The 13,723-nt window shown below is 40.1% G+C and overlaps 2 protein-coding genes across 3 annotated transcripts; one reads left to right on the top strand and one right to left on the bottom strand.

The window, feature by feature from the left end:
* Positions 1-1,591: 1,591 nt before the first annotated feature.
* Positions 1,592-6,796, bottom strand: LOC119009430 (zinc finger protein OZF-like). 2 transcript variants are annotated; one of them, XM_037080692.1, is made up of 4 exons: positions 6,501-6,796; positions 5,257-5,628; positions 2,732-2,809; positions 1,592-2,468 (listed from the first exon to the last, which is right to left on the bottom strand). In XM_037080692.1, the coding sequence occupies exons 1-3, from the start codon at positions 6,571-6,573 to the stop codon at positions 2,763-2,765; spliced, it is 492 nt and encodes a 163-aa protein (XP_036936587.1). In that variant the 5' UTR covers positions 6,574-6,796; the 3' UTR covers positions 1,592-2,468; positions 2,732-2,762. The 2 variants fall into 2 exon arrangements, with proteins under 2 accessions (XP_036936587.1, XP_036936586.1); XM_037080691.1 differs by lacking the exons at positions 1,592-2,468; positions 2,732-2,809 and having other exon boundaries at positions 2,917-5,628; positions 6,501-6,794.
* Positions 6,797-6,994: 198 nt separating this feature from the next.
* LOC119009429 (5-hydroxytryptamine receptor 3A-like) lies at positions 6,995-13,397 on the top strand. Its single transcript, XM_037080690.1, has 10 exons — positions 6,995-7,613; positions 8,369-8,526; positions 9,217-9,261; positions 9,371-9,480; positions 10,800-10,969; positions 11,058-11,215; positions 11,876-12,086; positions 12,184-12,357; positions 12,656-12,729; positions 13,038-13,397. The coding sequence occupies exons 1-10, from the start codon at positions 7,520-7,522 to the stop codon at positions 13,266-13,268; spliced, it is 1,425 nt and encodes a 474-aa protein (XP_036936585.1). The 5' UTR covers positions 6,995-7,519; the 3' UTR covers positions 13,269-13,397.
* Positions 13,398-13,723: the final 326 nt, after the last annotated feature.

The raw sequence follows: 13,723 nt of genomic DNA, 5'->3' as shown, positions 1-13,723 counted from the left end.
AGAGATCTCACGAGAGACACAGGAAACAGGATAATAAATACCATAGACATATAAAGAGTAGACGCCGCAACGGCTGCCGGGCAGGGAGAAATGCGGCGGCCATCTTGGGGCGGTCATTCTACTCCGAGTTGAATGAATGTAGGCTACTAAGAAGAACATATCATTGACCTGATATGAGTCTATATATGATTTATATATATTTTCATATTCTCTGATATATAAATCTATCTATCTATCTATCTATCTATCTATCTATCTATCTATCTATCTATCTATATATATATATATATATATGAATCATATTGATACTCTACATGATTTATATATATTTTCATATTCTCTGATATATAAATGTATGTATGTATCTATCTATCTATCTATCTATCTATATATGTATCTATTACATATATGGATAGATATATATTATTTATATTTTTTTTCATATTCTCTGATATATAAATGTATATATAATATATATATGAACATATTGATACTCTACATGATTTATATATTTTTAATTTTCTCTGATATATAAACGTATCTATAATATATGTGTGTGTGTGTGTGTGTAAATATATATATATATATATATATATATATATATATATATATATATATATATATATATATATATATATATATATATATATATATATAAATATATGTATATAGAGAGAGAGAGCCTATATGATTTCTGTTGTGTTTATAGTGTTTGCAAAATACCTATCATACATAACATATATAATGAATAAAATACGCCGGCCAGTTTCTATATCAGAGTTACGATTGATTAAATGCGCTGACACCTAATCGCGCCTGCTGAACAGATTACACTGAGTGGAACGGGTGACCGCCCCAAGATGGCCGCCCCAATTCTCATCAGCGCCAACAGGCAGCAGCGTTCGACGCGGCGTCTACTCTTTATATGTCTATGATAAACACAAACTGAGATCTCGCTTCTTTCTTCTTCTTCTTCTTCTTCTTCTGGTTTTACGGCGATTGGCATCCAGCTTAATGGTGCATTACCGCCACCTTCTGCTCCGGAGATCCCTGTTCTCTGACAATTAATCAATACCTTCATGTAATGGAATGTATTTGTTTGTAAATACACAGAATATAACAAATCAAATTAAGTTTACGCCTCAGCTGAACAGATATAAGTCATAGTCTCACATGACTTCTCACCTGTTCATTGATCGGAACAGTGAATTATATTGGTCAATAGTTTGTTTGATGTAAATTCCAATAATAATGAAATTTTAAAGTGCACAGCTTAGGACACATACAACAAGTCTTATTTCTTCTCACTGTAACCTGCTGATGGGTTGAAGTGTGGTGGAGTGGATGGCGCTCAACTGCAGCACCAACATGCAGCAACTAAAAATAACATAAGATAATAATTAAATAAATAAATGTCTGAACACATCTTGAATGTGTATGGTCAACTCTCATTTCAAACAAGGGAATACAGATTACATATGCTGACCATCTTTCAGATCTGTGTCTCTTCTTCCACCCTTCTTCCAATAAGGATTCCTTCCAGTTTCTCACAGGGTTGTTGCCAAGATTTTAGAAATACTGAGGTCATGTGTCATTTTAAGGGTTTAATTAACACAACACATACAGGAAAACTGAGCCAGCATTCAACAGAAGATAAGAGCCATGTTAAAATCACAAATGTTCATGTCAGGTTCTTATTGTTTCATAATCACCTTCACTGTTAAACAAACTGAGGAGAAGAGAAATACTGCAGTGTGGAGGAGTGTGAGGTATGTGTTTTCTCAGATTTCTGTGCTGTGCAACTTGTTCACCAAAAACATAACAAACATTTCTTTTTTGTGTCTCTCATGTGTCTCCCCTGTCTTGTAAAGCTTTCTCCACAATTACCACAAACAAATGGTTTCTCTCCTGTGTGGACTCTCATGTGTCTATTCAGATGGCTCTGCTGGATGAATGTCTTCCCACAGACATCACAACCAAATGGTTTCTCTCCTGTGTGAACTCGCACGTGTGTTTCGAGAGCTCCCTGTCATGTAAACCTTTTTCCACAATTACCTCAGCCAAATGATTTTGCACTGGTATCATCAGTATTTAGTTGATGATGACCATCTGGTGCTTGACTCCAGGCAGGTTCAGATCCTCCACTATCCCCCTCCATCATTTTCTGTTTTTATGTGTTGCTGATCTGCTGGCTGGAGGTTCTGCCTCTCTGTTGTCCTCAGTTCGGCTTTGATGATTCTGTGAATTCTGCAGTTTCCCTTCATTATCTTCACTCTTCACAGTGACAGCAGTGAATGTGAACCTGGTGATATCCGCCTCCTCCGTCCCATTAAGCATCTCTCCCTCCTGACTGGTCCAGAGTTCCTCCTGTTCCTCTTTAATATGTAGGGGCTCTATGTCCTCCTGGTCCTGGCTACAGCACCGCTCAGGGGGAACCTCTTCTTTAATCACAAACTGCAGTCGGACACCTGCATGAAACATTGAAATACACAAAGAAATGTTGGCAGCCATTTTCTCAGAAAATAATGGAAAAAAAGAGAAATAAATAAAAACTAGGGAAAAAATAAAAAAAGGAAACAGGACAAAAACACAAAGATGCACACCATCGTCAACAAGCAGTCAGGTGGCCTTTGTTATACGGGAAACATTTTGGCACAACATCAGAAAGAAGCATATCAATATCTGGGAAATGTGGCATTTAAAAAAATATTAATAAATCAAGCAAACCTACCCATAATTCATCCAACATCACTGCCACATTATTAGTGTGGTGATCGATCAGGAATAGTTCCATTCACGCACACTTTTTCTATGGAGAAAAAAATCATCTTAGAATTTAGAAGAAAATGTAAACAATGAAATTAGAACAGGTGAAGGTGACTAGAAGTGAAATCACAGAAAACCAAGACAGGGATTGTGTGTATGTCTTATTTATTAGGCCTACTAAACTGCTGACAAAGGACAACTCTTCAGCACAAACAAATACAATGACAAGACAGCAAACAAATTATTAATTATAAACTTCAGGACTCTCAAAAATGCAATAGATAAATAGAACTACCACTTGGCGGTAATATGCCTTCATTATAAAGAAGGTACAGCTCCTAAGAAGCTACAATTTGGTACAAAAACCCTTTGACTTCACAATATGTCAGGTTGCACATTTGACCTCCATATCTGATCAGTTCATGCTTGAGGTCCAAGTGTAGGTTTGTGCTAAATTTGACTAAATTTTTCTCATAGCGATCTTGAGATATCACATTCACAAGTTGTGACGTTTCAGTTACCTTTGACCTCAAAAATCTAATCAGGGCATCCTCGAGTCACAGTGGACATTTGTGCAAAGTTTGAAGAAAATCCCTCAATGCATTCTCGAGATATCACGTTCACGGTACTGGCCCGTACACCAGCAGAGGCATACAAATGAATGAATGGAATGAATGAAAGAATGAATATGGTTGGAAATGGCCATCACTATAGCAGCTGGTGACATTGTTGGTACATTTAGAATAGCGTTTTTGATAAGAATCCAACTGTCATTTCCAAACTGACCCAGTTAGTAAACAAAGGAATGTATTTTTACTTGGGTGGCCCGTGAGTTGGCTCAGAAAGCTAAAGAGATGTGTTGCAGATAATTCTGTGCGTGGGTTAAGTGCAGAGGACATGGCATGAAATTTAGATTCCCAATGATGACAGGATGGGTTCTTATCACTGGCAACACATTTACAGTGACAGCCTTTTCCATACAAAGTTGAGAAGGAAATTCAGAAATAAAACCAACCAGTGCAGAATTACCTGTAGCAGTTTGTAAAGAATTACTTTAGAATTTCAACCTAGATCAACTTTGAGCTTTTGTCTTTTGAATGATAGCAAACTTCTTACATAGTAGAGAATATCACATATACACATTCTTACAATAAGAAAAGTAACACTGTAGCAGTCAAGTTCTTGAAAAAGAGCTCTTTGTTTGGGAAGAGGGAACGTTCGTGAATTCCTCAGAACGGGGAAATGGAAGTGCATGTATAAAAGGGCCTCTCAAAATTCCTGTGAAGTTCTCTTTTTAGACACACTTAGACTGCAGTTCAGTTTTTCAGTTCCATGAGTTAGGCAGTAAGGTCTAATATTTTCCTTTCAATCGGATTTGCAGAATCTTTCACTCTTTTGCATGGAATTCCAAGTAGGTTTACAACTGGTCACACCTGAGTATCTGTCCCCTGCTGTGATAGGGTGTCTAGGTGTTGTCAATGGAACATTCACAGCCTTTACAGAGCCATTTGGTGGAGGAGAAACTTTGATTATCTCAAACTATGTGAACCTTCATGTGTTTCTTCACATTTCCCTGTTGTGTAAACCTTTTCCCACAAACATCACAGCCAAATGGTTTCTCTCCAGTGTGGACTCGAATGTGTTTCTTCAAACTACTTTGTTCTACAAATCTTGTACCACAAACATCACAACTAAATGGTTTCTCTCCTGTGTGAATTCTCATGTGTGTCTTAAAATGCGTCTGCTGATTAAATCTTTTACCACAAACGGAGCAGCCAAACGGTTTATCTCCTGTGTGGATTCTGACGTGTCTCCTCAGACTTCCCTGCTCTGTAAATCTTTTACCACAAACATCACAACCAACTAGTTTCTCTCCTGTGTGGACTCTAACATGTGCCTTAAGATCTCCCTGTTGTGTAAATCTTTTCCCACAAACATCACAACCAAATGGTTTCTCTCCTGTGTGGATCCTCATATGTGTCTTAAGATCTCCCTGTTGTGTACACCTTTTCCCACAAACATCACAACCAAATGGTTTCTCTCCTGTGTGGACTCTCATGTGTCTCTCAAGATTTTTCTTCAGGCTAAATCTTGTTCCACAATCAACACAGCCAAATAGTTTCTCTCCTGTTTGGACTCTGATCTTTGAATCTGTCTTTTCTTTCACTCCAACACATTTATTTATATCCAAACAGCTGGAGGACCCTTTCCCAAAATCACACATTATGTGTCTCTGAAGAGAACTCTTGTAGTGAAATCCTTTACCAAACATAAAGCAGCTGACAGACTTTTTTTCAGCGTTACATCCCACATCACTTACAGGGGCATCCTTATATTTCAGAGCATTTACACCTGAATCAGGTGCCCTATTCCTTTTCCAATCACTATCACTGTCTTCAGTTTCAGGTCCAGAATTGGACAAAGGTTCTTGCCAACCATATCTGACTTCAGTCTCTGCCTCGTCATTAGCATTTTGTTGAGGATGACTACCTGCATCTTGGTTCCTGGCAGGTTCAGATCTTCCATAGTCCTCTCCATCGATTTCTGTCTTAATCTGAGTCGCTGAGCTGCTGGCTGGAGGCTCTGCCTGTCGGATGTCCTCAGTTTGGCTCTGATGAAGTAGCGATGTCTGAGGGTTCTCTTCATCATCTTCACTCTTCACAATGACAGCAGTGAATGTTAACCTGGTACTATCAGCTCCCTCCAGCTCATTAAGCTGCTGTCCCTCCTGACTGGTCCAGAGTTCCTCCTGTTCCTCTTTTATGTGTATATACCCTCGGTCTTCCTGGTGCAGGTTGGGGCTCCACTCAGAAGAAAACTCTTCTTTAATCACCAACAGCTGCCGGACTCCTCGAGGAAACACTGAAACACACACAGAAAAGTTGGCAGCAAGTTTCTAGGAAGTTAATTGTTATAAAATTACAACAAAAAAGGATAAATCAATGAAATTAACCAAACAGAAGTTAGTGTTTCCACTTGTAACACCGTCCAAAAAAGCAAAAACAAAATGATCACAAAAGGAAACGTGGCAGTTCTTAGAGGTCGTGTGACCTAATGACTAAAATCAATATCACAACTCTCAATGAAAAATCCAAATGTCTATTTCAATACCCTTCCTAATTGGAGAGACACCAAAAAAGACCCATTATCGTCTCTCTTTCATTCTGCAAAGGAACAAACTGTTAAAACGATGCCATGAATGTGTGTTTTTTGTCACGTTGATATTGTGACAGAAGCCTCAATCACAGCTGTGGCCCAGACATTGTAAACATGTTGAGTATTTGCCTCAGTTTGCCTTGTAGTCACTGCTGACTTTTCTTACGTGATGAAATATCAAACATCCTGCAGGCTGCTGCAGCTGAAACAGAATCTACAGCTTTAGGATGCTTGTGGCTTCAGGTGAGAGACAACAGATCTAACCGACAGGTCTGAGTGACGTCGTTTGTTTTGCTAGAAGACTAAGACATTCACGGACACTGCAAAAGATAAAGGTGCTGTCTTTTATATGTTAACACTGAACAAATATACTTAATGTCGCAAGTATTTAGCAACACAAAACGTCCAGCAAGTGGTGATGAAGTGTTGGTTTGGACCCTCAGACCTCCCGCAAGAAGCGTGAAGTCCGGACATGGAGCCTGAGTCGCTTACCTCTGTACAACGCGGTGGTGTAGGAGGTGTGGGAGGTGGTGTAGGAGGTGTGGGTGGTGGTGTAGGAGGTGTGGGAGGTGGTGTACCTGAGCTGGAGGGTGAACCCGGTCCGGAGCTGGCTTTATCTGTTTCCGTGTCGGCTGTGTCGTCCGTGATCATGATGCAGATTCTGTGAAAACACTGGTGGATGTTTCGCTCCGGATCTTTTGGTTTGTGGTCCAGTTTGGGGGTAAAAAGGGGAAACTGTAGATGAAGTGATATAGAAAAGAAACAAAAAGGTTTTCTTCTTAAACGTTTCCGGACAAAAATGTTTTATGTCCGAAAAGTTTAGTTAGTTACTTTAACAGTCTGACAGCACGGGGGCGCCATCTTGGATCTCGCACTGTCTCGTGAGAGTTGCGTTCAGAGTCTCGCAGTATTGCCAGATCTCGCGAGAGAAACAACCAACCCTTTCCTTCAGTGGATGGAGGAAGATGCTGCTTGATTAACTTACTCCTCACATACAGTATATTAATACATTTATTTACATTTCTTTACAAAACATTTCAGAAATACTGGAGTTTGTGGTTTTACATCTTTCTTTCTTTTTTAAAAAACTTTTTAAAAGAAATAAAACAAATCCAGCGTGCCAACACACAATGAGGACATATAACACGAGTCTGTAAAAATGTAAAGGAGCTGAAATATTAAGCTAAAGATTTTCACCTTAATGTGTGATGAAAACTGATTTCATGAATTTAGTGTCAAAAAAAAATTTCTTTAGGAACTGATATCGAAATCAAGGTATTGGTATCAATATAATCAGATATCAATCAAATATTTTTAACAAAACCCAGCCCTACTTGAACATGGTATATTATCTGGACCAGCAGACTTTTCCACATCCACTGTGTTTACTGACAGTGGCGTGTCCTCTGGAGCCGGAGAAGGAGCAGTTATACTTCCTGTTTACATCCACTGAAACATTCTGTGGTTCCATTATGTCTAATGGGGAAACATTGCCTCAGATTACTGAGACCAAAGACAAATGAACAAAGAGGTGGTTGGTCCTTCCGTTCACCCAGCCCTCTTCCAGTGAGAGCTAATATATACTGAGGTGACTGGGATGCACATTAGCTGTAATCCTGACAGACTTCATGTTCTCACTGGTCCTGCAGTCATGATGCTCGCTGGCTTCCTCCTTCTTCTCCTCCTCACAGGTAAGATGTCTCTCATCCTCACAGTGTCTCTGTCGCTCCGGATATCCACAAACCTCTGTGAACAGCTGTCTCAATTAGTGAAGTCTGAGGCTAATCAAGAGCGACATGGACGTAGTTTCTGAAGAGGTGTTGTGTGTTTTTTAAAACGTGATGCTTCATGCTGTGAGCATCTCGAAATAAAAGTCCATCCTCCAAATAAACTGAAAACTATCTGAATCACTAGATACTACAAGAAGTTAAAGTGGTCACACAATCCTTAATCAACCCTAATGAGGCATCGTACGTTTGTTAGAAACAGTTTTCTCAGCATCATGTGTATTATGCTATTATTAACACTTAAATGTTATTAATACAGTTATGTCTGGGCTGTAAATGACACATCATTCTTCCATTCAGTATTTTTGTGCAAACATGTACACTCTAAATAAAATATTCTCATCATTCATGGGCATATGAACATTATGTGTTACATTATTTGTAAAAATGTTCAAGGTAATACATTGCTGATTCTTATTATATTTGATCTTGCACAGAATTCATTTGATGGATGAATGATGAATGAATCCAGACACAGATGATACATACAATGATTTTCTCAAAGAGAAGTCAACAAAATAACTTAACGCAAAGCTGCTCCGAGGTTCCAATTTAAAGTCAAAATTAAAACTACAGTAATCAGCATCATATTTCCTGATTTCTTTTTGTTTAAAGCCAACCTCTCTGACAGATAATGTGTCGTGATGTTTCCTCTGTAGATGGAGAATCATCCAACAGTAACTGCAGTTATCGGGATCTTTATCAGTTTTTAAAGTCAGAAGGTGTTGGGACGAACATCATGATCCGGCCGGTTAAAAACCACACATCACCCACTGTGGCAGAACTACTTGCACAAATCTATTCCGTCCTAGATGTGGTAAGTGTTTTCTTACGATTATAAATTAATTATTAATGCTTCTGTCAGAAAGATTATTTTCATTGCTCTGGTGCTTTTCTTTTTCCTGTTGTGAAACCCTGGTACTGAAGAAGCAGATTACACTGTATGTGGACTGAGAATGACGATTAATTGTATCTGATCGGTACATGGCAGCTGACTGGTTCAAATTGGCAGATCCAAATCCAGCCTACAGGAAGAATTTGTAAGATATGGCCAGAATTTTGGTTTGAATCAGTCACAAAATAAATCAAGTGAGTGTGAAAAAGTGGTGATATGATGTCAAAGACATCTTTGGCAGTGCAGAGATGTCTTGCTGTACTAACCAGCTAGCCCCGGCCCGTCCTGTCTCATAATACCAGTCCTAAAGCTCACGTAATTTCAGCCGGCAGATGAATGCCAGAAGTTGTCCCGTCTTACTAATTAAGACTCATTTTTCATTGTCTTGTGCTCACAAATTGCACCTTAAATAATATCTTAACTTTGTCAGTTAATGAAACAACAATATATTTTGTACAATGTTGGTAGTTGTTTGTGAATTCTACCTTTAGTTAAGATTCAACATAATTTGTTTAGTCTGCTGCCTGTTCTAAACTGTGTTACATGAACTCTGATGTAGTAAGTTGTATTAACACTGGATTTGGCTTTCAACTCATATTTCTTTGTTCATAGAACGAGAGGGAACAGAAATTTGTTTCCTACATTTGGATTTATTTGGTGAGTCCCGTCTGAGGAAGAAAACATTTTGAATTCTCATCTGGGAAAATCACATTTATTTTGTTAGAATTAAATTTTCTCCCTGTTTTTTCTTGTTTTTTCTTGGTAGAAATGGCGAGATGAGTACATATCTTGGAATCCTGAGGATTTCTGTGGTATTGAGCGCATTTTTCTTTCTAACGACCAACTGTGGAAGCCAGATATAATTATTGAAGAGATGTAAGTGTATGCACACTGGTTACAGCCTCAGTCCTTATATGATTATGATTATCTTTATGATTATGATTATGATTATCATTTTATGAGAACAACATAAAATTGAGTATATACACTCCTGAACACAATCTTAAGACCGGGGGAAAATTACAAGCATTTGCATTTGGCGGTGGTGGATTGTAACCAGGTTGTAAGTAGAGTTTCAAAATGCAAAGATGCAAGAAGTAAATAGAAGCACTTGTAATAGTAAAGTAACAGAAGCAAAAGACCAAAAATATGGTTACAGTGGATGAACAGCCTGCTTTTCAATAAATGTAGTTTTCAATAAATTTACTACTTTATATTTTTTGTCTTGGGAATGTCAGAAACGCTGTAAGAGCAGCCAGAGCTCACTGCTAGTTTTGAGCAATTCACAGCCACAGGAGCGAGTTGGTGGATGAGCTTCCCCCCCTGCTGCAAGAGCCGACAGACACCTGCCTCACAGCAGATGCCTACACTGAGCGGCAGCCCGAACCTGGAAACATGACAGCAGGTGTTTTGGATTCAGAGTTGCGAGTCTCCAACAGCGACGAGGATGACAACTCCTGAGTGGATTGGGTCGGGCTGCGAAGCCCACAGTTGCAGACAACTGTCAGGATGGGACTGCTCCACCATCAGCTGCATTGCATTTGAGAGATGACAACTAAACTGTACACAAAGCAGTGGGAAGAGATCTGCATAGTCACTGACCACTGCCTTCACCTCGGTAAAGTTGCAGTCCAGGCCACGGGCCGATCAATGGGCCTGATGGTCCTACAAGAGAGAGTCAGGTGGTTAAACCTCACCGACCTCACCATGAGAGAGAGGAGGATCTAGATACACCTGTTGACCCACAGCGTCTCTTTGGCTCAGCCGTAGCCTCAGAAGTGATGTGAGGACAAGAAGAGGGAAGATTAAGCCTGAAAGCTCTGCCTGCCCAGGAAGACTCGGCCGAGCACTGCGGGACCGTCCACTGCAGACATTTTAGCAGGCTATGATGCACCCCGCACCCAGCTTCAGGATCTCCACTGGGACCAGCTCGCAGCACTGTGGACAACCAGGCAAAATGCTGAGGTCACATGGTAAAAAGAAAAAGAAAACTCTTTACAACTAATACGGCCTCCCACATAAATCCAGTGGGGATCACAAGCACCTCATTCTCGTTTCACATTAGCAAGGAGGGTGGTCTGTTGAGACTCTCAGTCATGCTACTTAGACAACCGGGGTTATGCGAATAACCTAATTTTATGGTGTACAATATGTGAAATTCAGTTTAAATAACGCGTGTGTTTGTTCTCATGCAGGACAGATAAGGACAAGATCAATCAGTCTCCTTATCTCACTGTTGACTACCAAGGTGAAGTCTATGTCAAGAACGACATAAAGGTGATCAGCACCTGCGAGATGCACCTTTACAAATTCCCTTTTGACAATCAGAGCTGCAACCTTTCCTTCAGGTCTGCTATGCACCCAGGTTAGTCCTTTAGCTGTATTCTGATTTCCTATTAGTTGTTTTCTTGTGTCTTGAATGACTTAGTCTTTTTTCTTATCTCCAACTGTAGACAAGGAAATTAAGCTTCGTCTCCAGGCTGGGTATGCAGAAACCAGAATGATGCTCATGGAGAAGTTCAAGACCCATGAATGGATACTGTTAAGCTTGTACATCTCTAACCCAGATGTTGGCGATACTGAGACCGAGCAGAGCATGGTGGTTTACGAAGTAAGTATTTCTGGATACAGACAAATGGAGGAGGAAAGTGAAGTTTTTCCATTTCACCTCTGTGTCTCAAGGAAGTGCAAGTTCTTTCCTGAAGTATTTCCATTTTGTGAGTCTTTATTCCATTTCATTTCAGAGAGAAGCATTGTTTGTCACTACACAAAAAATACCTGACATCCATAATGTGCAGGTCAAAATTTTACTGATTCAGCATGAAGGGTTTTATTTTGCCTATTTTGTCAGAGAACTCCACAGGACATCATGTGCCTCTTTAAACCCTAGAAATTTCCAGAGAAGGACTCAGTCCCTATCGAGGAGTTTTGCTGCCAAACCAAGTGTGTCCAAGTATATCACTTTGGTGCAACACAACCTCCAGCTTAAGTCCAATGTGCAATTTACCAGTATCGATGGAATAGATTCTTTACCATTTTGAATGATTTTAAATTGATATATATCGCCTGGAAGGCCAACTTCTGAGCCCAGATCGATGTAGTTGGATGAAGTTTCCTTTTCCTTTTCAGCCTTCCTCTTTCAAAGCTGCATTTAGTTAGTTGCAGTTTTTCTTGAACCAGTGTAGACATGAGGACTATCATGTTTTTACCATGTTGCTTTAGTTCAGCCTTTTCTGAGTCAACCACCTGATCCTTCAGTATTGTTTCACAGATCAACATGGGCAGGCGCTCTGCACTCTACGTTGTCAACTTCATGCTGCCTGTCCTGTTCTTCTTGGGACTGGACTTGTCCTCCTTCCTGATCTCAGACAGCGGGGGTGAAAAGCTCAGCTTCAAGGTCACTGTGCTGCTTTCTGTCACTGTGATGCAGCTTATTCTGAGTGAAATACTTCCTTCTACTTCAAACAGGATTCCACTTATAGGTAAAGAAGCTCAGAGTCACTGCGCGTCATATGAGCAGGAACAGCACATGCTGTGTGGTTATTTGTTCACATTAATGATGATGTCTTCCCCCTTTAGCAACCTACATTATGGGGATTTTTGGATTGATGATGCTCAGCCTCCTGGAGACAATTCTGGTGAAGTATCTGTTGGAGAAAGATTCAAAAGTAAATGAACCGAACGGGAGTCAAAGCCTGAGTGAGGACTGTGGCGACAAACAAGGCAAAGTCAGCCTTAACGACTGCTGTAGAGGTGAGATTCACAGCTACTAAAAGGGAGGTTTGAATAACATTTATGATCTCAGATCAAGTTTAAAACATTCAAAAAATGGACTAAAATGATCAGCAGGATATGAAGAAATATCAGTTTTGATGTCGTGTCAAAAGCCATTCCTCCCCAGTTTTATCCTCCACCTCCTTCTCCCAACGGTCTCATGCTTCTGTGCTAGCACTCCAAACACCATCAGTCCCTGTGCTGAGCTCCCAAACAGCTCAGTTATGTTATTTTAAATGTGCACTAACCATGTTTCATGTCTAATTTATGATTTCAGGCATTCACTCTGCCTGTGTCTGTGACGTCTCTGCCAGTGAAACACCACCTGAACTGCTGCCGGTGGGCCAAGAGGTTAGGGAAGTTTCTTCCTGCAGTATCAAAGCAAAAATATCCTCTGACTTAATAAAATCCAGGTCTGTGACCAGTTAACTGGAGCTATTACCCAATACTGCACTCCAAACTAACAGTGAGAGTGGACTATCTGTCTTTGCTCCTCTTAAATTTAGAAAGAAAACATACAATCCAACTCCATGGCTCACTGAACACACTTCCTAAAAAGGCAAAGAAGAACAGCTGGATTATGTACAAGGCTAATAGGTTAGACTATTGAGTTGGGTATAAAAATAACAATTGAACACAGTGTATTAAATCTTTTTCAGGTAAGCTGCAGCCAACAGACGGAGGAGTCCCATGACTTTGGAAAGCTGTCAGAGGAGCTGAGAGAGGTGGTGAAGACGCTGTCTCTGCTGCTCAACTGCAGGAAGGAAGAGACGAAGCCTGGCTACTGGACCAGAGTGTCGAACAAAATCAACAAAGTTTTCTTCATTTTTTATGTCATAGCTGTCACTCTGTTTTTAATCTATATGCTTTTCTGTTGGAATACAGAATAGTGCGGTAAAAAAGTGTTAATGCAAGGTAAACATCAGAAGTTGTAGGTTGTACTCTGAACCCACAGGGGAAAATCTAATCAAAATGTCTTTGGATGACTGACAATGAGTGACACTGCAGCTGAAGGTGAAACTGAGGTGATTATAAAGTCTCTGCCACAAACTGTGGTGCCTAAACGTCTGTTACTAACCACACGTTACACTTACTCCAACCCCAAAGAGGCACAATCCTTCCTAGTTTGCATGTTTCACACAGTAGTTCAGATCAAATGTAAATGTTGTGGTTTAGTATTCTTATATACTATGCAATGAAGATGTAGACTTATGTCTTGTAGTTCAAGAAATCCACCAAAATACATATCAAATTAAAGCTGCGAGCAGCGTTGGTCAGGCCCTCGCAGTCCACGCACCTCGGGGCATGCTGCCGTCAGGGCTTCCCGCACGCAACGCCTCGAAGA

This window comes from Acanthopagrus latus, chromosome 20 (genome assembly GCF_904848185.1).
Source record: "Acanthopagrus latus isolate v.2019 chromosome 20, fAcaLat1.1, whole genome shotgun sequence".
Lineage (NCBI taxonomy): Eukaryota > Metazoa > Chordata > Actinopteri > Spariformes > Sparidae > Acanthopagrus > Acanthopagrus latus.
This window is presented reverse-complemented; position numbering and strand designations above follow the sequence as displayed.